The sequence below is a fragment of the Chrysemys picta genome, chromosome 24, assembly GCF_011386835.1.
Source record: "Chrysemys picta bellii isolate R12L10 chromosome 24, ASM1138683v2, whole genome shotgun sequence".
NCBI classification, from domain to species: Eukaryota; Metazoa; Chordata; order Testudines; family Emydidae; genus Chrysemys; species Chrysemys picta.
In genome coordinates, this window is record NC_088814.1 from 2,831,843 (window position 1) to 2,859,744 (window position 27,902).

The 27,902-nt window shown below is 46.1% G+C and overlaps 1 protein-coding gene across 1 annotated transcript; it reads left to right on the top strand.

The window, feature by feature from the left end:
- The first annotated feature begins 4,630 nt into the window (after nucleotides 1–4,630).
- Nucleotides 4,631–27,902, top strand: TOP2A (DNA topoisomerase II alpha). The gene is made up of 35 exons (XM_005294119.4): nucleotides 4,631–4,791; nucleotides 4,938–5,096; nucleotides 5,688–5,778; nucleotides 6,263–6,326; nucleotides 7,434–7,579; nucleotides 9,207–9,304; nucleotides 9,696–9,908; nucleotides 10,075–10,248; nucleotides 10,474–10,575; nucleotides 11,246–11,383; nucleotides 11,561–11,699; nucleotides 12,035–12,192; nucleotides 12,672–12,797; nucleotides 13,378–13,488; nucleotides 13,585–13,690; nucleotides 14,409–14,518; nucleotides 15,136–15,228; nucleotides 15,684–15,798; nucleotides 16,135–16,256; nucleotides 17,007–17,155; nucleotides 17,762–17,993; nucleotides 18,103–18,237; nucleotides 18,344–18,544; nucleotides 19,629–19,824; nucleotides 20,875–20,966; nucleotides 21,280–21,426; nucleotides 21,521–21,604; nucleotides 22,257–22,454; nucleotides 23,363–23,468; nucleotides 23,726–23,866; nucleotides 24,358–24,502; nucleotides 24,652–24,716; nucleotides 25,089–25,226; nucleotides 25,684–25,913; nucleotides 26,309–27,902. The coding sequence occupies exons 1-35, from the start codon at nucleotides 4,759–4,761 to the stop codon at nucleotides 26,453–26,455; spliced, it is 4,704 nt and encodes a 1,567-aa protein (XP_005294176.2). The 5' UTR covers nucleotides 4,631–4,758; the 3' UTR covers nucleotides 26,456–27,902.

The following is a 27,902-nucleotide window of genomic DNA, read 5'->3' on the forward strand; positions in this document are numbered from 1 at the left end:
CTCTGAGCATTTGGATTCTAATAGCGCCTAGCGCTCCCAGGCAGCGCACAGACAGAACCAAGAGCTGGCTGCTGCCCCAAAGGGCTTGTACAGGGGGCAGACCTTCGTGTGTTCAGTGCCCACCATTGGAGCCAGGTTTTCTCAGCTCCCTTGCCGGGCATGTCTAGGCTGCAGCTGGGAGCCAGCCTGGGTAGACAGACTTGCTCGAGCTCACGTGTTAAAAATAGCAACTCGGACAGGAGCGTGGGCTCCGGAACCCAAGGAGTCGGGTGGACGCGCGAGCCCGAGCGTCCGCCTGCACCAGAACAGCCAGTCTGCGTGCCCTGGGAGACTCGGTCCCAGCTGCGGCGTACCCGTACCCGGCAGCACCTAGCCAAGGGACGGGTTTTCAGAAGCGCTCCGCATCCAGCCACCTCCCGCTGCGCCACCTGCGCCCACAGTTCCAGGACTGCTCGGCACGTGGGCCAACTGCAACCTTGGGGAAGGCCGGAGCCTGCTTCTGAGTGCGGAGCTCTTGCAAATCTGGTCCATGAGGAGAGAGCTCCGGTGGCTCCAACAGTCAGCCGGGAGGCTGAGCGAACACCCTCTGGCTTTGCAATGATTTCCTCACAGTGGCAGGCCCCTGGTCAGGTTGGTTTTCCAAGCCAGGGTTTCTCTTCTGCTAGAGATTCACCACCCACAGAATCATTTTCCCCTTCACTCAGGCTGGGAGTTTGTTCTCTGGCCCCAGCCAGGCTTTCGTGTTCTGACCCCAATAAGCTGAAGCAGGGCTCTGTGGTCTGTGCACTGAGTTGGGGGGGCCGGGGGCTCCTCAGAAGTCCCTCACGTCGTGGCTGCCTGGTTGGCGGGCTCAGACGAGGGATGCAGGAGCGTGAAGAGCGACCTCTCCGGCCCCTGGGAGGAGTCTTTGCAGGGCCAGGCTGGGGTGCTCTGGTGGGGGGCAGTGAGTGGCGTTTGCACAGCTGCTGCCCAGGACGTGCCCCTTCTGGGGACAACTGGAGGACATGATGCTGCTCCTTTGACCAGCAGCATAATGCAGCTTAGACTCTCTGGAATGAAAACAGGCTTTGCGGAAGTGCAGCGAACTCCTAGGCTGTGTGAAGCAAAGGATCGGCCCCAGAGGGCAGCCACCGGCTCCTTGCAATCAGTAAACAGCCCTGCCCTTGCTGTAGCATTGCCTTCAGCAGCCTTCCAGGCAGAGCAGGGACCAGTACAGTCCTCTGCTGATCCCAACCAGCAACCACTCCAGGAAGGCGGGAAGCCAGGAAAATAGACAGGCTGTCGGCAGAGGCAGAAATGACTGTGAAAGTCACAGACTCGGGAAGGTTAAAGGGACACCATGCTGGGGGAGGGAGTGTCGTAATGCTTTACAGTAACGTCGTCTTCCCACTGATTTTTATATAATATCCTATAATCCGGTGGTTCTCAATTTATTTATCATTGTGGGTTACATATGCGGCCCACAAACAATGTGTTACCTGGGCCGCAGGGGCCGGGTGACAGGACAGTGGTAGCTGCCGACCACCCACCTGCCCCGGACCCCCACCGTGTGGGGCCAGCCAGCTGCCTGCCCCGGACCTCTGCCGTTCAGGGCCAGGTGGCTGCCCCGAAGCTTGTGACGCCGGGTGACAGTCCCAGATCTTGCCGGGTCAGTTGGCAACCCTGGGGCTTGTGGGGCCAGCCGGCAGCCCCGGACCCTGGACCCCGTATCCTGACCCCACTGTGCTGGGCGGCGGGGCAGCCCAGATCCCACCGTGCCGGGCAGCCGGGAACCCGGACCCCACCGTGCGGGCCAGCCTTTAGAACACAGCTGAGCTGGGCTGTAGCTGTGTGCTAATTGGGCCGCATGCGGCCCGCGGGTTGAGAACCGCTGCTATAATCAATCAAACGTCAATCTGCAATTAATTTGTCAGTCTGATCTTTTCTCCTCCCTGTGCACACACATTGGTTTGGCACTGCAGGGTCATTTGGGAGCACGGGGCAGCTCAGACTGGGTTGGTCCTGTATGGGTGTTTCTGAGCACAGCCTTTATTTTTAAAGGGGGGGGGAAGCAGCGCCCATGTAGCAGTGACCCCTTCACAAGGGGAATCAAATTGCAAAGCCCCCCCCAGGCGCCTACTTTGCAGCCTCTTGTTTTCAGAAGTGTGAACAGTCTTGTTTAAATCCAAATCACTGACTTAAAAACACTCCAAGTGCCTCCCCTGGCCGTTCTGAAAAAGGTTTTGAAGCACGCTCTCCAGTTTGGGGGTGGCTGTCCCGACACCCAGGCCCTCATCTGAGAAGAGCTGAGACCCCTGCACCCTCCTCATCCCGGCTAGAGCTGTGGATGTTTAGCACCTCTGCAAGTCAGGCCCCAGTGCCTCCTATGGGCACGCAGAGAGGGAAGCACCACTTGTGAACAGCTGGGTTTGAACCAGTAACTGGGGTCTGAACCACTGCCAAGGAGGTTTCCCTTCCGGGGCTCACGGCACAGCCAATAACCCAGGGGAGATGGCGTAATCCAGTCTCGTGATGTCACTGCACTTGTGTCTATGACCTCATGGGATTCTGGACTGCACAGAAAGACCGCCTCATTGTTTACATCCCAAAGGGCTGCTAACTGTAGGCAGCACAGGAGGAAAGTCATCTCCCTGTGACCTCCGCTCCAACATCCCAAAGGACAGCGGATGGAGGCAGCAAGATGAGCGGACGGGGAGACTGCATGAGGAGAACTCCAGCAGCTCTCTGGAGAGGTTCCCAGGCAAGGGCAGATTTGCGATTCGGTGTTAATGGCCAAGGCAATGGGCATCCCTGCATGTGTAAAGCCTAGTTAGTGCTTGCCGATCCTCAGGGTAAAAGCTGCCACAGAAACACAAGGTCAGATTTGCCACTGCCGTACAGTCCCTTTGTGCTGGCCCTGCTGCCACAAAGGAGCCAGAGAACAGGTGTACATGAGGTCCCTCTGTGCCTACCACCGGAGCAGGGACCATCTCCCCAAGGCGCCAGACTGTGTGCCACACCTGCAGAAGACCCCCACTCCCACCCCTTCCCAGCACAGGGGGCAGGCTGGGGATGCCTTGGAGGAGGGAAAGGGCAGATCAGGTGTAGGAGAAGGGGTTGCTAGGGCAGTCCTGTATCCCACTGATTCCTGGCTGCCACGAGCCCAGAGGAGCTAAATTGTCCTAGTCTGTGCCAGGGACTAAACTGACCCGTCAATACCTTCTGAACAGGGAAAAGGCAGCCTACCTCTCATATGCCCTGGTGCAGGAATGAATCCCCCTGATAATAAATTAAGGGTAAATGTGGCATTTTGACAGAAATGTGGGTAAATGTCCCAAACCTTCAGTCTGTACTTGGGGAAAACTCCCCTTGGTCCGTGCAAAGACTGTGGGCAGCCAGGACTGACACAGGATTTCTGATATTACCATTATATCTTATTTATTTAAACAAGCCAAATATTACAAAGTTGTACTAGGTGAAAGTGCTTAGAAACAAACGTGATCCTGACGACTTTGGTTTCACTGTCTAAACAGAGTAAAGTGCAAAAAGTAAACAAGTAACTTAAAGGACAAAGCAGATAAAGAGAATTTTTTAAAAAATTCCCCAAACAGTAGAAGGTGTTCTGTTAATAAAGAGGCAAAGGAAGGAATTACTGCAGAATTTAAGATCTCTCTCAAAAAAATAAAGCTTCCAGCCCTTGTATATGAAAAGAAAATCTTCCAAACTGGACTGGGTTCTGCTGTCTTCCTGGGTCTGCGACCAATGTGCCTGAAACACCACATCTCAACAAAGAAGCCTAGTGATGATGATCTAGAAGCCGCAACCCTTAACTATTTCACTGCTGATCACATGAGCAGAAAGATCCAGCAAAAGAGGTTGTTGTGCTGGAGGTCAGTCGGAAGAACCCCGTAAAGACATGGGGCCAATCCTAGTGGCTAGAAAAATCTGGTTTCCTGCAGCCGATTCCCGGCCAGGGCTTTGTCCAGTTTCAAATTTCACCACAAACCGGGGCTTCCACCACTTCCCTTGGAACGCCTGCTGGTGGACCTGGCCAGTCAGCATGGTCAGAGGCCGCCACCTTCCCTACAAGCCGGCTTCTCTGCATCGCACCCCTGGACCCCCCACGCTGGCAGCGACTCAGGGTGGGGGGGACAAGCATGGGGATGGCTCTGGCGAGGGGAGGCAGCACCTGGGCTCAGGGGTGAGTCCCACAAGCCCCAAGGCTGCGCCCCACTCGGGGGGAGCGTTCTGGGCCCTGCCCAGGCCAGCCAGGGCCCCCCCACTGGGCACACAGGCCTTGCCAGGCTGGAGAGACCCAGGCAGAGATAACACCATGTGCCCCCCTCATGCCACGTGGGAGCCCCTCACAACTGCTGCACATGGGGACCTGGGGGGGGTCAAAGGTTGAGCCTGACCTTTGACCCCATGCCTATGGGGCCGGAGACTTAGCTCGCCTCCCCTGCTTCATTGTTATTGGTTCAACCGCCTGCCAGTCACCTGGCTATCCCGGCTGATTGGTGGCGTTTGAAAACCTTCTGTGCCTCTCTCCGGCTTCCTCGGCGTGTGAATGGCTGGTTTGAGCGAGCCGGGCTCTTGTGATTGGTGGGTGTTGCCCGCAGTCCTAGCGGCGATTGGTGGGGGCGGGACCGAGCTCCGCGAGCTGATTGGCCGAGGGCTTTGGGCGGGCTGGACGGAGGTTTGAAGGGCTCCTCGGGCTCAGCCGTTAACGGACCCTCTGTCAGAGCGCGCGGGACCCGCTGCCCTCCCGACACCGCCGCCATGGAGCTGGACGAGTCCCCGTCGCCGCTGCGGGTGGGTCGGGGGGGCCGCGCGCCCCTCCCCCCGGGGTGCCCCCCAGCGCCCCCTCCCCGCGGATCGGGCCCGTGGCGGTCCCGGCCGCACCGAGCTCGGGGCCCCGACTAACGCCCGCGGGGGGGGGTCTCTCTGTTCCCAACCAGCCCGTGAACGAGAACCGCCGAGTGGGCCACGGGAAGGAGGCGGCGGCGGCGGCCCAGAAGCGGCTGTCGGTGGAGCGGATCTACCAGAAGAAGACGCAGCTGGAGCACATCCTGCTCCGGCCCGACACCTACATCGGCTCCGTGGAGTTCGTCACGCAGGTGACCGCGCCAGGCCCTGCCCCTATGTGCAGCGCCGTGCGCCCGGGGCTCAGCCCAGACCCGGTGTCCGGGGCGCCCTCCCCTGGGGACTGCAAGGGGGCAAACGGGGCCCACTGCAAACTTGAACGGGAGCTTTCCCCTGGTCTTCTAGTGGGGGTGTCAACCCGGCTTGCTAGCCTCCTCCTGGTGCTGTACCTCAGAAAGAAACCACAGCAGGAACTAGAGCCTGGGCAGTGGTACTTCATGGCTGGACATCAATGGGAAAATCATGAACAGCAAAGAGGCCTGGGGCACCTTCTAGACTCACAGATGTATTGGACCATATGCTGTCCTGGGTGAATCCCCACTTCGTCAGATGCATGGCATGGGTCTGACGAAGTGGGCATTCACCCACGAAAACTTATGCTCCAATACGTCTGTAAGGTGCCCCGGGACTCTTTGCTGCTTTTTGCAGATCCAGACTAACACAGCTACCCCTCTGAGCCTTAACATTTTCAACCCAGTTGGAGAGCGATGTGGTTTTGGTATATAACTGGCAGATCAGGAAATCCTGGTAAACCTAACAACAGCGTTGCTTAACTTTATTTTCAGCAAATGTGGGTTTATGAGGAAGATGAGGGCCTCAGCTGCAGAGATGTGACTTTTGTCCCTGGGTTGTATAAAATCTTTGATGAAATCCTAGGTAAGTTGAGAGATGACCGTTCAGTTGCTAGCAATTTATTCCCCTGAAAACAAATGGTGGCTGCTATATGTGTTAAATAAGAATCCGGGACCAACATTTTCATAACTTTTGCATCATTTGACCAGCTCTGTGGTTGATCAAATAATATCCATTGAATAGTTTGGTAAACAATATAATTGTGTTGGGTAAAAATGAGTGTAATGTATGATAGTGATTTAAATTAATGTTTCTAAATTCTGAGGTCTTGAAAGGTGTCCTCTGAAAGAATGCCACTTTGTATTCTTAGTGTGACTCAACTGAAAACTGCCTCTTTAACATGGAAAATCTGTGACACCCAAGCTGATTTTCAGAAGCCTCTCTTCCTGAATTTGTGTATTTTGTTCTCTTGAATACTCTGGGTTTAATTTTGTTATAAGCAGCTCAAATTTAAGTGTCTCATCTGAGAATGTAATTTGGTAAATTTAAAATCCTTTCTCCATTTTAGTCAATGCTGCAGACAACAAGCAGAGGGATAAAAACATGTCCTGCATTAAAATTACAATTGATCCGTAAGTCTTATTTCATTTTTCAATGGTTTCCCATCTCAGGTGCCAATATGGGGAAAGTAGCTCAGCATTCTAGGACTCAAGGATTTTCTCCTTCTGATGCTGTTCTATTAGAGTGGCATAAGTAAAGAGAGCTATATGTTGTAGCCCATTGTTTCTCAATGACTGGTCTGACTGGCGCTCGTCCCTGAGATCTCCCGACACAGTTTAGAAAGGCAGCAAGCCAGTCCCTGATATCAAAAAGATTGAGAAACACTGTTGTAGCTCACCCAACTTAGACCAAATGTAACTCTCCAGCTCATCAAATATCAACCAACTGTGAAAGCTTGTGTTTTCCCTAATCTGGTTCTCCCACAAAGTGGTGATTTCAGGTCAATTCTCTACTTTTGTTATTTATTCTCTACCTATTTTGCCCTTTTCAATTTATTTCACACACACACACCTTTTTTCTCACAGAGCACAAATATTTGGCATGTTTAATGTCATCAACTGTGTCTGCACATCAGACTACGGGGATTTAATTTACTTGTGCTCCCTCTGCCGACTGTTTCTGCAGTTGCTGAACAGAAACTTTGCTTCTGCCAAAATGGTGGCTTTTTCCCCTTAGCAGGAGATGTAATTAAAAATATAGATTAGATACTTTGAATCCAAAGAATATTTCACACTAGATAAAAGTTTAGGGTAGGTCAAATTTTGGGCCTTAAGGCATTTGACAATTTTGCTAAGACTTATTAGTAAAGTAAAAGTAGTAGCTATAAATCAAGAGAATTTAAATGTACATTGCCAACTGATTTGGGCCCAGAAATCTGACCTATGTTAGTATTGCCTTGAAAGAGCATTTTAAAACAGCCTTTTAAAAATGACTGACCAATCTACACTACTAGAATCCAAAGCTTGGTGTTTGCCTGTCATTGAAAAAATGAGTTTATTTCAAACATCTAAGAAGGAGAGTGTATATAACAATGGCAAATTAAAAGCTTTGTTTTAGAGCCCTTTCTGAACAAATTATCTACCAAAGGGATTTGAAAGACTTCATATGACATTTTTCATTCCACAAGTAACACAGTTCAGTCAATTTCACTTTTACAGGAAACATTTTTTTCTTTCCAGGGAGAACAATACAATCAGTGTATGGAACAATGGGAAAGGTATTCCTGTTGTAGAACATAAAGTGGAGAAGGTCTATGTACCTGCTCTTATCTTTGGGCAGCTATTAACCTCCAGCAATTATGATGATGATGAAAAGAAAGTCACAGGTAGGAGATTGTCAGAAATTCCATATATTAGCCGGGAAAATATTTTTTGTGCAGCCTGATCACTGAACTACCCAAGTGTGTGTGAACAAGAGTTGGCAGCAGAGGATCAAAAGCTATCCAGATTTAGTTATCGGCTGCTTGTTCTGAGCAGCAGTGAAACTCACAAGTCCTTTTCAAGTGTCACTGAACCACAAACTCCGTTTCTGCTGGGAGTCCTTTTCAGAGGGTTGTGAATGTTCAATTATGGTAGGCACTCTTCCAGTGAGCAGAGCCACCATTCTTCTGGAACTGAAGCCAGTCAGGACTCTGGTGAAGTCTCCTCTCTGTGAGCAGACTGTCTTTAGGGCAAGAAGCTCACACGGCTTCATCTTCCTGGGTCTGACCTTGGAGCATTCAGCATCCTCTGCCCTTCCGTGCGCTTCCCACAGCGAGTCCGCCCAAGCCAGGTCCTGGGGAAGCCAGAGGGTCCTGCACCCCCACTTTGCAGTCAGACGTGACTTTCAGCTAGCCAGTAAAACAGAGGTTTATTAGATGACAGGAACACGGTCTAAAACAGAGCTTGTAGGTACAGAGAACAGGACCCCTCAGCCGGGTCCATTTTGGGGGGCAGTGAGCCAGACAATCACATCCGCACTTCACTCCACGTCCCCAGCCAGCTCCAAACTGACTCACTCTCCAGCCCCTCCTCCTCTGGGCTTTGTCCCTTTCCCAGGCCAGGAGGTCATCTGATTCCTTCCTTCTCCAACACCTTTAGCTATCACCTTGCAGGGGGGACGGGCCTAGGCCATCAGTTGCCAACAGACAGAGTTTCGGCCATTTATGTACACTGGCCCTTTGCAACAATTACACCCCCTTATCCCACCACCTAGAGACTTAAGAAATGCATAGGGGAAACTGAGGCACCCCTACAGTATTCAGAGGAAACATTAAGAACATTCCCACTTCATCACACAAGGGCTGTAAAGCACAGCATCGTTGTCATTATCACTGCTGCTGCCCAGAAAGCAGTGGATTTCTTTCTCGTCAATAGAGACAGGGTAGAAAGGAGGATCAAAAATAATAATAATAATTGGAGGAAGAAGAGTGGGAAACTCCTTTCAGACAACATTCAAAAATAATTTGAATAGAGCAATGGTTTTCAGCGTGTGGTGCATGGACCTCTGGGGGTCCGCGGACTGTCTAAGGTTTCCAAAGGAATCCACACCTCCATTTGAAATTTTTTAGGGGTCCACAAATGAAAAAAGGTTGAAAAGCACTAGAGTAGAGTGCTCCACCTTCTTGCTAATGTAGAAATGGGGGAGCTCCAAATTTATCAGAGACCTGCTGCCTATAATCAGTACTAAAAATTGAGCTCCAGAGCCACCTTAAAGGAAGGGTATCCCAGTGCCCCACTTTCCAGCAGATAATGTACTGTGATGCGGAAAGGGGCCAAATCCCTGTGAAAGATCAATATGCCAATGAAACATAGCCTTAAGCTTACATACCAGGTGCATAGGACAGCTTCGTGTTTTATCCCACATTTTGGTCATAGCAAAGTGCCTGAATTCCTATTAAAATACTCTACACTTTTTAAAGGGTTTATCATAAAAGTCACATAACACAAGGGATGATTGCTTTATAATTCCAGGTGGTCGAAATGGTTATGGGGCCAAATTATGCAACATATTCAGTACCAAATTTACAGTGGAAACTGCATGTCGTGAGTACAAGAAACTATTTAAGCAGGTATGTATGATCTGCATGGCTTCAGTTGCTTATTTCAGTAGGATGTAATTCTAGAGGGGTAGATTTCTGAAGACTTGTCTTCAATTTGCTCCCATAATATGTGGGTGCAATTTATATGATTTAGATCCAAGTGTCACAACTGGGGTAAATTTGGCCTACAGTCAGTCACTGTACTGACCTATAAATTGAATTAAGTATTGTCTGAAAATCCCAAATCAGCTATTAGAGTAAGAATAAATGGACCAGAAAAAAAAAAAACTAATGTTCAGCATATAAGGGAGTTTTTCCCTCAATTGTTAAACTTAGTAATAAATTCTGTCTGCATTTTAAAAAATTCAGCTAGCTACTCATGTATTTGAAATTTGCATCTTATCAAAGTTCTCTTTCCCAGACCTGGACGGACAATATGGGAAAGGCTGGTGAAATGAAACTGAAATACTTTGATGGAGAAGATTATACATGTATCACTTTCCAACCTGATCTGTCTAAGTTTAAAATGACAAGTCTGGACAAGGACATTGTGGCACTGATGTCGCGAAGAGCATATGATATTGCTGGGTGCACAAAAGATGTCAAAGTCTTCCTAAATGGAAAGAGGCTGCCTGTGAGTGACTGTTCCAAAAACATTAATTCCTATGTTTCCCTTCCACTTAAGCTGTGAGATTTTTGTCTAGATAATGGGAATGGAGTTCACGGGTGACTCTTCCGTGTACTCTGAGCAGGAGCATTTGAACCTCTTGTCAACAAGCTGCCTGCATTTATCTCTGCAGGTGAAAGGATTCCGTAGTTATGTGGACCTCTACGTGAAGGACAAGGTCGATGAAACTGGTAATGCACTTAAAGTTATCCATGAGGAGGCAAATAATCGCTGGGAGGTGTGTTTAACTTTAAGTGAAAAAGGCTTCCAGCAAGTTAGCTTTGTCAACAGCATCGCCACCACAAAGGTAACTTTCCTTTACCACATTTAGACTAGCTAATGGTGAGTTTTGTTACTAATTTTGTTATATATCTTGGCATTTTTCATATATATAATCAGTGAAAAATCGTTAATTTGCCTAATATGCAAAGGCTATATGTAGTTGCAATGCATATGGCTGGTGACTAAAACATACAAAATAGTTTTACCCTTTCCCTGAAGCTTGAGCTCATATTTGGTCCTTTCTCTCTAGGGTGGCAGGCATGTTGACTATGTAGCTGACCAGATTGTAAATAAACTCATTGAAGTTGTGAAGAAGAAGAACAAAGGTGGAGTTGGAGTGAAGCCATTTCAGGTACAATCTCACAATTTGCATGGTGGAAAAACAAACTGCAATGCTACTGTGAACTGCAACAGCAATTTGTAGGATATTTGTTCCATTCATTTGATCACTGATAAACCCAGCTTTTTTTTACTAAGTTAGGAAATACTGCAGGTAAAGTGCATTAAATATAGAAGTCGGAGTTTCCGGTTTTAGTGAGCTATCTGCTCTTTATTCAGCACCTGGGAAACATAGCTTTGGCTGACACCCTCTGGAGTCAGAACACAATAATGTGTTTAGGGCAGTGTAGGGTGCACAGTGTATACAATGTATTTCAGTTTTAGTGTGCCCAGTTAGAATTGAACTGCACCAGGAAAATGACTTGCTAGGAGAATATCTGTGTAGCAAAACAGCCGGTGATTTTCTTGACAATCCTAACAAATATAAAATCAATCATGAGTGTTCACTGGCTGTCTCACCTACTCTAATCTTAATTGTTACTGCTGTGAAAATGCCCGTTAATTCTGTTCAATCCTAAACATCTAGTAATTTTTTTTTAAATTCTTTACCGATTGGTAGTTGAGCAGATTTTACATTTCAGTGTGTAATGCTGGCAGATAATTTCAGGAAGCAGCTGAAAGCGACACTAGTAGGATGAGATGTGTTTGTATGAGTTTGTCATGATTGTTAAATTGAATTTCAGGTGAAGAACCACATGTGGGTTTTTGTGAACTCCTTGATTGAGAACCCAACCTTTGACTCTCAGACTAAGGAAAATATGACTCTGCAGGCAAAGAACTTTGGCTCAACTTGCAAACTGAGTGAAAAATTTATCAAAGGTGTAAGTATTAAGGTGCAGCAATTACATGCCAGCTAGAGGCATCTGGGAAATTGCCTCTTAAATTGAGTGTGGTGAATATAGTACATATGAACTAATTTCAGTTTAAACAGTGAAAAGAATATAATATGTCATGTCATGGTTAAGACAACTTCCACAATTGACTCTTCTGTATTGCAGGCAGTCAGCTGTGGTATTGTGGAAAGTATCCTAAACTGGGTAAAGTTTAAAGCTCAGAACCAGCTGAATAAGAAGTGCTCAGCTGTGAAACACACCAGGATTAAGGGAATTCCTAAACTGGATGATGCCAATGATGCTGGTAAATGTTGTAGACCATTTCTAAGAACAGTCATTTCATTCAAGCACAGTAGCAAAGGCGTTATCGCAAACAAAAGAGAAAAATCCTATCCAGTCGTCAGCTACAGGAAATTATTTAAACTGAGAACAGAAAAATTGTGTGAAACGTCGTTTATATTAAATTTTCTCTTCTTGAAATCATTGACTTTGTCAACAAGTGCCAACTGCTGTCCAACTAAATCAATGTGCATGTTAAAATTACTCATTCCACAGATAGCACGTTTCCTAGAAGTGTGTGAATTCTGACTTGACTTTTTTTTAATCAAGATGTTGATGAGAAATGAATTGTTTTTCTAGGTAGTAAGAATTCCACAGACTGCACACTTATCCTGACAGAAGGGGACTCAGCCAAAACACTGGCTGTTTCTGGTCTGGGAGTGGTTGGGAGAGACCGATATGGAGTGTTCCCCCTTCGTGGAAAAATGCTCAACGTACGAGAAGCCTCTCATAAACAGGTTCGTGGGAATGCCTTTGGAAACAACTACTTCCTAAAGACATGGCATGCTTTAAGGGTAGTGAAATATGCTCTGAGCTGAGACTCTTACACTCTAGGTGGAAACCAGTGTAATGTAACTATAGTAATGGCATCTTAAATAAATATTTGAGGCTATTCTCACCATCAGCCTGTCTTGCTGATTAAGGAGCAGCATTGACAGATTTAGAAAGTGAGTCCTATCTAGCGCTTTGCCTGAAGGATAGTAGCTGTGATCTGGAGTGTGAAATCTGTTTGAAACGTCTTAGAGTAATTTAAGCGCTAGACATCAGTTTGAACAATAGTACATTTCAAACCAGAGGGAAGAGACTCAATGAGAAAACAAAGCACAATCAGCAGGGCCTCCCTGACCCAGAGCCTTTTCCTTTGTTTTTCTGAGTTACATGAACTATGAGGTGTGTTCTGGAAAGTAAGTCCTTGTTTGGTGCAAACTTTTTTCAGATAATGGAAAATGCTGAAATCAACAATATCATCAAGATTGTGGGTTTGCAGTATAAGAAGAACTATGACGATCAAGACTCGCTGAAGACCCTTCGCTATGGAAAAATTATGATTATGACAGATCAGGTTAGGTTCACTTAAAGATCAATATTTCTAAAATCAGAAAAAATTACTAAATGACAAGAGAAAATATGGCTAGCAGATAAAGCAGGGTGGGTCTGCATTGCTCCATGAGCACTGTTTTACCTGACTCTGGTTATCCATGTGTTCTTATCGCACACTCTTAACAGCTTCCACTTTGTCCTGGGGCCACCATACTTCCTTCTCCTAACATGGAACAAAATAAAGCAGTGGGAAGTATCTCCACCCTCTGCTGCTGCTCTGTAGTGCTGAGCTCTGTGCCAGGCAGATTGGGAAGTCTGGAAAGAGACTAGCCCCTGGATGCACCCTGTGGCCAAGAATGGTCCTTCAGCATTTTTCCCGTTTCTTGGTTAAGTTCCATGTTAAAATCTGGAAATCATAGTCTGCTTTCCAAAGAGTCACACAGGTTGGTTTCCATGAGCCGGATCCCTGGAAATGCTGAGATTCAATGGGGTTGAGGGTGCTAAGCATCGCCCAAGGATTGGATCCTATACTGCTAAGTTGAGGAGCAGTTGCTTTCCAGCATGCCTCTGTTAAAATCTGCCTTCTGAAAAAACTGTTTCAGGATCAAGATGGTTCCCATATCAAAGGCTTGTTGATTAACTTCATCCATCACAACTGGCCATCTCTTCTAAGGCACCGTTTTCTGGAGGAATTTATAACTCCCATCATAAAGGTAAAAGGCTTCCTAGATAGTAATCTAAACAAGTAGAGGAAAGTGTTAGTCTGGAGCGACATGTGGTTTCTCAATCATAATTTTCATTCCCTCTAGGTTTCAAAAAACAAGGAGGAGTTTTCATTCTACAGCATCCCTGAGTTTGAAGAGTGGAAAAACAATACTCCAAATCACAAATCCTGGAAAACCAAATACTACAAAGGTTTGTCATAAACCCTGTGTGGTAGTGCTTGGAGGCCAAGTAAGAGCTCTCTCATTAACAGATAAATATATACATGAGTGAAATATAAGTGCTCTAATATAGCACAAAAAACCACTCTGGAGATGTGCAAAGGCAAGCACCTAAAAACCTGTGTTAAATAGGGTGTCACTTAGTCTGTTTGTTCAGAAAAATACCTCTCCAAATGCAGCCATGATCCTACAGGTATCCATTCTTCAAGTGTCAGTCCTATCTGTTTAGTTCACTGGATTTATTCTGGCTGTCCACAGTGCAGAGCCAGTAGAGATTTGGAAGTGAGATCCATTTCCTTCGGCTCTACTGATGGCAGTGCACGCTGAATTCTGATTCCAGAATCTTTTTAATGCCAGTTGCCTGATGCAGAACACGGCTGGCTGATCAGAAATTAGCTTCAGCCTGCAATAATAGCTTTTGGTATTTGTGGAAGTCATTGATAGACTGAATGTAGAACTTTTCTGTGTGTGACCTTCTGCTTAACTCTTGGATTTCATGATACCTTACATTTGTGCACAAGTACCTTGCATTTCAAAGGTAGTTTGTTTTCATAAAGGCATCTTTGCAGCATGTCATCAAAAGTTTACAGGATATACCACGGAAGTTAAAGACTTGCTGACATATTTCTTTAAACTGTAGCTTAATTTGTGCAAGATGTTATTTGGACTCACTGGTATTGGCTCTGCAGGTTTGGGTACCAGCACATCAAAAGAGGCTAAAGAGTACTTTGCGGATATGGCAAGACATCGAATTGGCTTCAAGTATTCTGGCCCGGAAGATGATGCTGCGATCACCCTGGTAACTAGAAACACCTGAATGAATTACTGACTTGTTACTACTTTTAGTATTCTGTTACTTAGTGTGCTGTGGTATTTTCTGTTAACATGGTCTGAGCCTTTGCGCATGAGACAAAGTATCTTTGTTAACACTTCCTTGTTAACTTGCTCCGTGCCAGTCATGATTTTATAGACCTCTATCATATCCCCCCTTAGTAGTCTTTTTTTCCAAACTGAGAAGTTACTCATTATTAATCTCTTCTCACATGGAAGCTGTTCCATATCCCTAATCATTTTTGTTGCTCTTTTCTGTACCTTTTCCAATTCCAATATTTTTTTTTGAGATGGGGCGGCCAGATCTGCACATGGTATTCAAGATGTGGGCGTACCATGGATTTTATACAGAGGCAATATGATATTTTCTGTATTGTTTATTTATGCCTTCAAGCTTTTAGTTAGGATTAAGAGTAAGTTACAGCATTTGCTATGCTGTTAAGCCAGCCTGTTTAGCAAGTGTTGGGCTTTTTCCTTCTGGTTCAAGCCCTCCTGCATACTGCTTTCATTGACAAGAGTAGTCCCTTGCGGGGAGGCCCAGTAGAGATGGTCTTAAACTTGACTCTTCATTTTGTGAATTTACAGGCCTTTAGCAAGAAGAAGATCGAGGAACGGAAGGAATGGCTGACTAATTTCATGGAAGGCAGAAGACAACGGAAGCTACATGGTCTGCCAGAGGTGAATGGTTTTAAATACCTTGAGGAACGCAATTTCCTGTCTTTCCCTTTCCCCAGGGCTGAGTGCAGTTTCATTTTGGTATATTAGAACAGTGTATAATATAGATTCAGGGAGCTGGCCAGTAGGAGATAGGACAATTACAGATGCCCTGCCCCCTCCTCTCAGCTGGTTTGTGTCGACCCAATGTCAGCTGACCAGTGATTAAGTTGATTTGACATAGAACACTTACCCTGGAAATAGCTTTATAAATAGAGAAGTGGTAAATTAAACTGGATTGTGGGAAGTGGAATTTCATTTTTATAGTGATGGCAGGAAGCATTTGAAAATGGCAGCACTACAGTTGGATTCAACTAGCTATATAAAACAGACTTTTGTTGTAGCAAGGCCATCTTGCTATGACAGAAGATGTGGGTACGAGCTCTTTAAGGCAAAGTTAAATCTTTTTTTGTCCTTAGGATTTTGTATATGGGAAATCCACTAGTTATCTGACATACAATGACTTCATTCATAAAGAGCTGGTCCTGTTCTCAAACTCCGATAATGAGAGATCCATTCCGTCCCTGGTTGATGGTAAGTTACTCCTAGATGGTGCAGTTTTTAATATGTTCTGCCAAGAACTTAGTATTTGAATGCCTGCATGACTATAAGGGAAGCAATATATAGTCTGTTGGCTTGAGTTCAGGACTGAGAGTCGGGAGTTCTGGGTTCTGTTCTCAGATCGGCAGCTGATTTTTTTTTATATCCATGGGCCAGTCTGTCTGTCTTTCTCACTATAAAATGATGACTAATACCCACCTCTTGGGGGGGTGTAAGTGCATAAATAACTTTGGGGGCTTTAGCTGAAAGGCACTGTAAGTGCACAGTATTGTAATGATCACTAAGGCAAATGTCATTTTCCCAATAAAGGTTTGAAACCAGGTCAAAGGAAGGTTCTGTTCACGTGTTTCAAAAGAAATGACAAGCGGGAAGTGAAGGTTGCTCAGTTGGCTGGTTCTGTAGCTGAGATGTCCTCCTACCATCATGGTGAGGTAAGAACCTACCCTGCACAATATTGAGGAGAAAACTCTTGACTCCATACTCAAGAAACTCCTAGCACGGTGGGGAAATAGTGGAGGTAAAACTCCCAAACAGAATGGATACAAGTTAGTTTGCTTGGTTTTTGTGCATTAGACTCTGAATTTAACCCGAGGTTGTTGGATCAGTCTACCCTGCTTGGGTATTCTGTCAAGTGCTGCCTCCAAAAACTGTGCTAGTAACAACCAAGTGTGTTGTAAAAGTGATACATGTAGGCTGAGATTTTTTTCAAACATGCCTAATTTTCATTAAACTGAATGGGAATTGGGCACTGAAATCCACTAGGTGGCTTTGAGAATTTCAGCCTTAGTGCCTTGCAGCTGATCAATGGCGAAGTGTACTGGTGCTAGCCACAGAGGAAGATGTCCATCCTGCTTTCCTGTTGGGCAGGGTGGGGATTAAACAGGCATTCCTAGAATGAGTGAGGGGTTTTGACAGATGTTGCAGGGCAATCTAGGAAGTTTCCTCTGCCTCCTCAACTTGGGACAGAATAAAGGAATGTCTGTTCCTAAGGATCTGAGATTTAAGTTTTGATAGTGGGAATCAGATATCTTGTTTCATCAGTTTCCATTCTTATTGGCTTGACTCTACCACACTCACCTTCCATGCTAGTCTTGCCTTTCCATCAAGTCCATGACTTGATCATGCGACTCTGTCCTTTTCAATTTTGCACTGTATGGTTTCAATTTATGTTTTCATTGCAGGCATCACTGATGATGACCATTATTAATTTGGCTCAGAACTTTGTGGGAAGCAATAACCTCAACCTGCTACAGCCCATTGGTCAGTTCGGTACCAGGCTGCATGGTGGAAAAGACTCTGCCAGCCCTCGATACATCTTCACAATGCTCAGGTCAGTAGTAATGGCTTGTCAGATTAGCATTTGGCATGACTTAGATGGCTGCATTTGAAGATTGGACAGCAAGCACCTAAAATGAGAGACAATGATCAGAAGACATTCCTTTTTTAGCTCTGACATCGAAGCCTGTTCTTGCTACCCTTAACACTTCTTGCTTTTACTGCTATCCCTTTTGTTATGTGTCAGCATCCAAGTGAGACTTGGAATCACACTTATTTGGATTCAAATCAGTTACACTTTGCTATTGCTTTCACACGAGTGAGATGAAACAGGGATGAGAGTAGGAGAGAGGAACAAGAACTGAGGAGCAGTTAAGAAATGAGGCTGTGCTTGTAGAGTTAAGCATAGAGTCCTTGTGGAGGTGCAGTTGTCTCTCTGACCCTGTAACACCTTCTGTTACACTGTTGTAAATGTGTTCCTTGAGTTCATACATAATTGTTGCATTGACGCAAGATACCCCGTGGAACATGAAATCTTCCCAGGACTTCTGAATTTTGTACAGATCTTCTACATCTGGCCCGAGGTTCTGGAATTACTCATTTGGTCATTTCTATTTTCTAAACACAAGAACTTAGGCCCAAATCCTCTCGTCCTTTCTAGTTCATTGGCGCGGTTGATCTTCCCTGCAACGGATGACAGTGTTCTGAGGTTCCTGTATGATGACAACCAGCGCGTAGAGCCAGAGTGGTACATGCCTATCATTCCTCTGGTACTAATAAACGGAGCAGAAGGTATTGGCACTGGCTGGTCCTCTAGGATTCCCAACTTTGATATCCGAGAAGTTGTGAATAATATTCGCCTCCTGATGGATGGAGAAGAGCCCTTGCCAATGGTAAGTAGATCCATTAGGAAATCAATTACAGCTCAGTCTTAAGATTCTCCACCAAATATTGGCGCATTTATCAAAGTATAAGCTGAACCCAGTGTTCTTTACTGTTTAGCTTCCTAGTTACAAGAACTTCAAGGGTACAATAGATGAACTGGGACCAAATCAATACCTGATAAATGGGGAAGTGTCTATCCTGGATTCGACAACCATTGAGATCTCAGAGCTTCCAATCAGAACATGGACACAGGTAGGAAATGCTAAATTGTCCCATAAAACAAAAAAGGGATGGTTCGTGTTCACAGCTTTGCTGCCTGGGAGAATGTGGAGTTGACTTGATTTAATTCTTTCCTTAGACCTATAAAGAGCAGGTGCTGGAGCCCATGTTGAATGGCACTGAGAAGACTCCACCACTAATAACGGACTATAGAGAATATCACACAGACACCACGGTCAAGTTTATAGTGAAGATGAGTGAACAAAAACTGGCTGAGGCAGAGGCAGTTGGGCTGCATAAGGTCTTCAAACTCCAAACAAATCTCACCTGCAACTCCATGGTACGTGCCAGCTCTCTGCAAACAGATTATCACAAGGAGTCTCTGATTTAAAGGAGTTCAATATCCTACCGGATGGAACCCATTCACTTCATTTTTCTACCTTGCTCTTATGTTGCTATCTTAAAGTGCCATTCCATAAATACTGTATCTTTGGAAAGTCAGGGTGTACCCTGGGATATCTGGGGCAGGGTAAGGTGGTGTGGATTTAGAGGTGATCCTACCATATTGTATAATCCACCGGAGACTCCCATACTGTAACAATGCCAGCACTGACATAGCATTACATGATGGGGGGTGACAATGTAATGTCATGATGCAACAATTAGATCCCAAAGGGCAAAGTTTTAACCTTCAAACAGCCCCATGGGCCTGTAGTATTTTTCTAGGTACTTTGAAATCCTAAAACTACCTCTCCTGGTTGGTGATTTATACAGAATCATAGAACAGTTGGGCTGGGAGGGACCTCAAAGGTCATCTAGTCCAGTAGTTTTCAAACTTTTTTTTCTGGCAACCCAGTTGAAGAAAATTGTTGATGCCTGCGACCCGATGGAGCTGGGGATGAGGGGTTTGGGGTATGGGAGGGGCTCAGGTCTGGGGCAGAGGGTTGGGGTGAGGGCTCCCCCAGCTCCCATTGGCCGAGCGGGTGCTTGGGGTGGGGGCAGCGCATGGAGCCCCATGCGCCACCCCGCCACCTAGGAGCCAGACCTGCTTCCGGAGTGCAGCGCGGTGTCAGAATAGGTAGGAACTAGCCTGTCTTAGCTGGGTAGCACCTCCGACAGGACTTTTAACAGCGTGGTTGGTGGTGCTGACCGGAGCCGTCGCAACCCACTGCCTTACATTCCGCAACCCAGTACTGCAACTAGCAGTTTGAAAACCACTAGTCTAGTCTATCCCGCACGGTGAGGCAGGATTAAGTATACCTAGGCCATCCCTGATAGGCCTCCGTGCAAGCTGGCGTAGTTTGTATAATGACTGATGTTTTGATTTGCTATGTTACTGATAAGACAAATGTGCCCCTCAGCGTAATTCAGTAGTTTTGAATGTCATCTTCCAGTCATAACTAAGGTTTTGTCCTCTGCCCCAGGTTCTCTTTGACTCTGTAGGCTTTCTCAAGAAGTATGAGACTCCTCTGGATATTCTCAGAGAATTCTTTGACCTCCGACTCCAGTATTATAGTTTGAGAAAAGAGTGGCTTACAGGAATGCTGGGCGCAGAGTCTGCAAAACTCAACAACCAGGCTCGCTTCATCCTGGAGAAAATTGAGGGCATAATAGTGATCGGTATGTAGTCTCTGTGGTGGTTTTGGGTTCTAGTCAAATGTCCTTTTTAAAGCCAGTAGACAGGCTCAGTGTTCTCCTGAGGTCTCTTATCTATTCAACTTGCCTTTAATAACTCATGCCGGAGCTATCCTCCCTTTTTGATGAAATGCCACAGGAAGCCGCTTCAGTCTGCTTAGTCTTACTGAACTGAGGATTCCAGTATGCAGTACTCAAAATAGGATGTTACATAACTTTTGGATTGTTTATTCTGTTCAGAGGTTGAAAGATTTTCCAGCAATTGTTTAGCAAAAACAGCCCACCAACGTCTGACCTAGTTGGGTTAAAATTGAGCAGGGGGAAGTGGTAATATTTGCTTTTCTGTTTCTAGTTGGAGCGGATGATTCTTGAGCCCAAGTTTTTTTTCCCTGTATTTCCATGTTATGTTCTGACTGGACTTACATTTGGAATCCTGGGGAGATGCAACAGCATTTGGGAGAATTGTGAACTAGGAACAGAAAACAGCTCTTCCGGGTCTCCCAAAACTCAAACCTCGACGAACTTTGCCATCTCTATCCAAAAGGATGTACTTCAGTGTGTGAACGTAACCAAATCCACTGAAGATGTACATAGATGCATTTTCCTAAAGAGCAATGCTTCCGAGTTTGTATCTAGAACCAACCTTGTTAAATGGTTTTCTCCTCCCCTGAAATGCACCAAGTACAAATACGCAAAGTGCTCAGGCAGGTGCCCTTCATGAGCATTGTAGCAACTTGGCAGCCTGACAACTCTTCGTGATCAGCCAGGGCTCTACATTTTAGTACAGCTGCAGGCTCATTCACGTATTACTCTGCCTCCTTTGTGGTGATGTTTGCAGTAGGGATGGAGAGACTATTTCGTAGAGCCCTGTGGGATGCTGAGCTGTTACAGTCCCATTGAGCCAGTCTTTGATTCTTATCTGTGCCCAGGATCTTTCCCAACGTTACGATTTCATGGATCGGTAAATGTAATGCCCATTCTCAGCCAGTGCAACACAAACTTCAGGGTTTCATTAATTGAAATGTCTGTTTACAGAAAACAAGCCCAAGAAGGAGTTAATTCAGGTCCTTATCCAGAGAGGGTATGAATCTGATCCTGTGAAGGCCTGGAAAGAATCTCAACAGAAGGTAACTTTTCTGTCTAGTATCTGAAGCCCTCCCAAGGATTTAAAAGCAGAAGTCACCAGAGGATTGAGCTGTTCCTTTCCAGCACATAGGTTTAACTAGCCCGTTTGTTAGTGCATGGGATCCTTTGGGGAAAGCGAAACCAAACACAAGTTTTGTATTTCGTTCTGAAGACGATGAGGCCTCTTTCATTCTTGTTTCTTGTGGCACCGAGTTCCATAGTCTAAGTCCAGCTGAGAAAGTTGTCTCAGAGCACAGTCCTCCTCTTTCTAGGGAAACTTATTTATAGAAGTTGAGTATCTAAATCTCTCTGTAGGGTGCAGAAGAGGAAGAGAGTGACAATGAGCAGGATAACGAATCTGCTGCAGTCTCCGGCCCAGACTTCAACTACCTACTAAACATGCCTCTCTGGTACCTGACTAAAGAGAAGAAAGATGAGCTCTGCAAGCAGAGAGATAACAAAGTATGCTGCTTGGTTCTGTTCTTCCAAAGCTAGAAAGTGAAGTGGTGTTTAAATTCAAATGAGCAACTAATGTTTTCTGATTGGCTCATTCTAGGAAACGGAGCTGGAAAATCTAAAACGTAAGAGTCCCTCAGATCTGTGGAAGGAAGACCTGGCTGCCTTTATTGAAGAACTTGAGGTATGTAGATGTTCAGTGCAGACAGCTGTAAGATCTCGATCTGCTTTGTTTCCATCACAGAAACCTAAAGAATATAACTTGAATGTGCCATATGAGCCTGATCTCTCCCTAGCAGAGGTGTAGGCCCCAGCCTTATCCATCTTGCTGGGTAAGACAGGGTGTCCCTGCTCTAGGGCAAAGAGCTGGAACCAGCAGAGAGTCCGGCGAGGAACAGTGGCTGTTGGGAGGCAATGAGATGGGCCTTTGGGACAGGTGAGGGAATGCCAGAGCTATGAAGTAGTAAGGGAAGGCCTGGAGCAGAGAGCTTGTTGGAAGAGGATACTGCAGACAGGAAGATGAGTCTGAGTGGTCAGACCATGTCCAGATTGTAGTCAATACATGTGCAGCTTTGTCCATTTCAGTTCTGGTTGCTCTGCTGTACTTTTTTACCAATTCCTTCTGTTCTCAGAGTAACTGGAACTGCAGCTGTGGCTTAAATAGTACCTTGCAAATAGACAAGTCTGTGGAAGCTTCACGTCATCAGATGATAGGAAATGCACCATAGAGTCATTAGAGTCATTCACCGAGTATCTGCAAAGGGTTGTTTTTCTTGGTAGAACAGGCATATTTTCCTTAAGCTCACTGGTTTGGTTTTTTACAATCACCTCTGCAGGCTGTGGAAGCCAGAGAAAAACAGGATGAGCTGGGTGGGAGAGCTGGCAAAGCTCTCAAAGGGAAAGGGGGGAAACTAAAGGTGAAGAAGCTGCAACTGGCTGAAGTTTTGCCCTCCCCACATGGCAGAAGAGTTATCCCTCGAGTAACTGCAGAGATGAAGGCAGATGCAGAAAAGAAGACTAAAAAGAAAATAAAGGTAAAACAAAACACTTGAAAGGACTCTTAGTTGGGATCCTTCTTCATCCAGCCTTCCCTTTGAAATTGCAATTTTGGGTAGGTGAACATGACCTTGCACAGCAGAAGCCTGCTATGCTTCTGTGCAGAGTTTAGGGGTAAGCTTGGATGAGGCTCTCCAGGCCAGCAGAGAACAGAACCTGTCCCTGGAATCATTGGAGACGTGTTTGAACTGGTGTGTTCCGCTGAATAGGAACTCTGTAAGAGACCAGTGCTGCAGGCAAGTTCATCTCTTCAAACTGGCATTTATTTGTGTTTCCAGTGACATTATTTCTGGTCACTCAGTGTATCATTGCTGTGGATATTAGAGTCCAGGACAGAGTTTTGCCTATGCTGTACATTGTTAATTTAAACCAGATTCGACCTTTTCCTATGGCTACTTGTAGTTCTACAATTCAGCCAATCACCACCTACAAAAACAAATGATCCCCGCACCTTTTGTTTGCCCTGTAGCTAATCTCATGGCGCCTTCCCACACAGCCTATTCCCTCAAACAAATGTTCCATTAACCTGCACTCTGTTTTTAAACACACCCTGCTCAGCTCTGCAGCCCTCCACACCCTTCCTGGGATGCCACTGGGACAGAAAAAGGCAGCAAAGCTCTGGCAAATGGGCAGGGCAATGGGGTTTTTTTGTATGTAATGGTTGGCTCTTGCGGCTTAGCATACTCGTCTGCTTTGGAGACTGGTCACACCTAATCTGCTTTGGCTGCTCCTAACCAAACCAGCCGTTTATTGCTTCATGTACTGTAATGTGGTATTTTAAACTGCTAGTTCATCCCAGTAAAAATGCTAATCTTTCTTATCTGTATTCAGCCATTTTAAATATGGAAGAGCCTGGCAGAGCTCTCACATCTCTTTATATCTTTAGACTGAAAAAATGGAACTTGAGGAGGATCAAGAAGGAAACTCATCAGAAGATAAGAAACCGGCAAATCTTAAACAAAGATTAGTAAAGAAATTTAAAACTGAGCCAGGTAACTATTTTGTCCATGTAATCCCTTCAATGGGAAACGAGGCTGGGAATGGGAGGTGGAATCTGGGACCAGTATGCTCATTAGGTGAGGGATGTGCAAAATGATCATTGGTCGGAGGCTTGACCAGAATGTCTCTCCTATGTTAAAGCCAGAACCCGCTCTGTTAGGTGCTTTACTGCTGACTTTAACTTGGACTTCTGAGTGCACAGTGCACATGTAGATTAGCTGATACCTCTGTGCGCATCCAACTCTTTCAGGTACTAAGAAACAGTCCACTTTGCCATTCAAGCCAATAAAGAAAGAGAAGAAACGAAATCCCTGGTCTGACTCCGAATCTGATTCAGAGTGTGATAGTGAGGTGGCCCCTCCGAGAGAGAGACCGATTCGCCAGACAGCAGGTGAGCAATGCCACATGCACCAAAATGGGCACTTAATGAAGGGTAAAATGGAACTTGAATCCTTAAGGCTTGGCTACACCAATTTTAGAGGCCCCACAGTCAGATGATCCCAGCAAGAAGTAATTTTTAAGCTGATCATTTATCATGTTATACACAAGAGCTAGTTAATTCCATTATTCAGTCACACATCGCAGCTCTATTGGTCGCACCTCTGGTGTACTGGGCAAAAGTGAAGGGGTAGTCATCTTGAATAACCTGAGAAATGTGGCTATTTAGTTTAACTGCAGCATAAGTATTTTATAAAATCAACTCTTTTGTTGGTTAACAAGCCCAGATCTGTGCCCATTACATTGGATTCTCTCACGGGCAGAACCTTCAACATCTGTAGGTAAAACATGACACAGATCATTGAGATAATGCTACAAAACCCATAAAGAGGTCTGATGAATTGTACAGTTAACAGATGAATTGCATCTCTTTTCTTTTGTTAGCAAAAACCAATTACACATTGGATTCGGATTCGGATCTCACTGACGCAGATGGGAATCCTCAGTCACCGGAGGTCAGCGAAGAGGATTTTGTCTCAGAAACATACTCACCAGGGAAGTCTGCTCCCGAGGCCAGACGGCCCCCCAAGTGAGGATCGTTCTGTATACAGTGGCTAGAGCTGGGGTTTGCTGAGTTATGCTCAGTGGATTATATTGGATAACAAGCTGCTTTTTTTTCTTTGTGGATGAATTGTTTAATACATGAGTTCAAAGATATGTTGTGGGGTTGTGTTCTAGGAAAACCAGTGAAAAGGCAGCTAAAGAAGAATCGAAACCACAACAGGTGCAAAGTGCTATCTCTAGTAAGTATATGCCCTGAATGAGATCTTTGGTTTGCCTTAACACCCTAGACTGGTTTAAAGCGTGTGGCCACCCTACCGTGTTTCGATACATGCTAGACACGGACAAAGCAGAAAGGTTATAACAAATTGAAAAATCTCCTTATTGTGAGATGTTATTAGGAAGTCAGGAGAGCTGGCCTCAGTGAGCTGCTTTTATTCTAGTCTGGCTCTACAGGTCAAATCGACTTCATGATTAAGCCAGAACTGAAAGTGGATCTCGTTCTTACAATTCGAGTAGATCAGAAATGAGCTCATTCCAATCTTGTATTTACAGTCAGACTGAAATAGTAAGACCCTGGCTGTTGAATTCACTGTTGATTTTATTTACTCAAGTTCAAATCCAGGATACTGATTCTGAAAATCTGAGTCAAACTTCTTCAGCTCCTTCTGTCTCTGCCCCTCTTGGTAAGCCAGGAAAAGCTGCACCCAGAAAACCTGCTGCGGGCAAGAAAACCACCAGTGCCACTAAGGGTAGGTGAAGTTTAGTCTTTCAGAGCTGCAGAAAATCATGAACGTTGTTTGTTACTGGTTATTAATGTATTTGGAAACAATGGTGAGGCCAGAGTGTTGACTTGAGCTTTTAATGATTTTGAAAAGGATCTGGAGTTTATGGCAAAGGGCCTCTTTAGTCACTGTCACTTTTAAGGAAAAGTTCCATTGCTGGGCATACTACTGTGTACTCCTTCCAGCTCTGCGTAACGCCGCGTGAGAGCCTAGAGCCTGAGTCACGTGCTTTTAGGGTGAGCATCTGAATTTGGAAGCAAGAAAAGAGAAGGCTTCATAGAGGTCCCTGCATGTCTGTCCTGTGCATGAGGGAACCCAGCAGAGAAACAAGGGCATGTGACAGCACTACGTTTCTGCTGGAAATGAAACTTGCAGGAAGCAAGTAACTAACCCAAAGGCTTAACTGCAGCTGTTGCTGTTTCAGATACGCAGCCTTCCATCATGGACGTTCTAGCCAAGAAAAGGGCAGCACCCAAATCCTCCAAGACAGCAACAGCCAAGGCAGGAAGTTCAGACTCCAGCATTGACATAGCGCCCTGTAAGAAGCCGGCCCCCGCCAAGGGGAAGAAAACCACCACCAAAAGGAAGCCAGCCTCAGACTCGGATTCAGATTCTGATTTTGGGTCAAAGCCCCCGAAGTCGTTTATAGTTAAGGTTCGTATTCTGCCCCGCACAGGCACGAAGAGGTGCCCCCGGCCATGCCTGTTTTAGAGAAGGCAAGCGCTCATTCTGGGGCATCGAGTGTAACTTCAGTCATTCTAGGAGCCCCCAGGTCACACCTCTTCCTGCTGCTGGCCTTGGGGCGTGTGGCCAGAGGAAAGCAGGTACATTTGGGATGCTGCTAAGCTGCACCAATCCCAAAATGCTGGTTTGGTCCCGGGCATGAGCCTGGGCGCCAGCCCTGGGATCAGAGGAGTGCAAAGGGGGGCAGCATTAGACCATTTGAGAACACATCCTTGTATAGCCGACTTGCTCTGGGGACTCCTTGGCCCTGGCCCAGTGACTAGAGAGGTGTCAGATGCTACATACCTGTTTGTTTGCTCCCCCAGAAATCCAAGGTGGAAGACGAGAGTTTTCATATTGACCTAGAATCTCACTTGGACAGCCCAGTGGCGCCTGCTCCCTGCACCAGGCCTGGACGTGCCAGAAAGCCCATTCACTACCTGGAAGAGTCCGAGGAGGAGGAGATGTTTTGAGTTTTAATATGAAGATTTTAAAATGCTGACCTTATTGATTTACAAACTCGTTCTTGGAGCAGAGCTCTCAGCAGGCACTGTTGATTCTCCCCAGAGAATTGCAGATTTCCGATCCAGGAAATCTTTTTATTGAATAATTAGTGCTTGCCCCAAAATGTGCCGCTGCATGTGAGTGCTGATCTCGTTTCCCGCCCCGGGTTAGCCCATTTCCATTTGTTGGAACAAGACCCCCTCCAGCAAGAATCAAGCAGCAATAGCATGTACAGTTAGTGGGTGAGAATCCTATAGCCAGTTAGCTGGAGGAGCTAATTTCCCTGGCCTTTCATGGTCATTTTAGTGCAGAAGCAGACTTTTAAGCCCACCAAATACCTTACCCCTTCACGTATGCTCCCTCTTTTGCTTGTCTTAAAGAACCTGTAGAAATGTTTTACTGCAAGTCTCTAGGCTGAACAACCACAAGAGATTCAAAAATACAAGCTGCAAAGTGAGGTGAGACCTCTTGGTCAGAGGGAGGTTTTCTTGGTTTTACCCTTCTCGCTCCTTCACAATCTGTCAGTTCAGTCCAAGCCCCACTTTGCTCTTTTGGTGGCCAACATTTTGCCACCTTCAGAGTTTCTAGCTGTGCCACTTAAGTCTGATTGGGAGCAACTTGCCCTGAGAAGAAGGTGTGTGCGGCTCAGGCTGTGCCCGCTCCGCACTCTGTGTTTGGAGGAGGGACTTGTGTTCCCGCCTCCATTGTCTTCAGCCCTGCAGTCGCTTCTCAGGTAAGAGCCCTTTGTCCCCAGGAATAAACTGCCACATCAAGTGCCTGTTGGGTGCTTGAGCCCAGTGCTGAGGGAGCAAGCGACCTTGGTGGAGTGGGGTGTTGGTGCTGAGGGAGCACAGCGCAGGGCTGTGGAGACGCTTTCAATACTGGCTACGGCCAAAGAAAATCCTTAACATTGAGAAGGAACGTGGTTGTTCCAGTGCCCCCATGGCAGACTGGCCATTAGCTTCCTGTGCTGCTGGTGTCCCAGGTAGGAATATTAGCCGACTGCCACGTCAACGTCTGAAACAAGTTCAGCCCTGGTGCCAAGGGGCTTCCCACTAACTTCTCCAGTGCCCAGCTGAGGAATGTGAGTGTCAGGCCGGTTCATGCCACCCATTAGCTTGTCAGGGGTCAAAGTGCCTGGAATCGGGGTGTCCAGGATACCAGCTTGAAGCCAGTTGCCACAGACATCTAATGGCCAGAAGGAGCTGGGAAGTGTCTTGTTCCTCTTCCCCGAAAAGGCATCCACTGGGGGATTTGCCCACTGGTTCTTGTTCAATGTGTTTTTCCCAGAGCCAGTTCCATGGTGCTAAGTGGGATTGCTCAAGCGTTTGTCCCTGTAAATATTTTCTGTGTTTGTAACGTCCTGACGTTCTAACTGCCATTTTTGTATTTCTGTAATAAAGGATTTTTACCCCA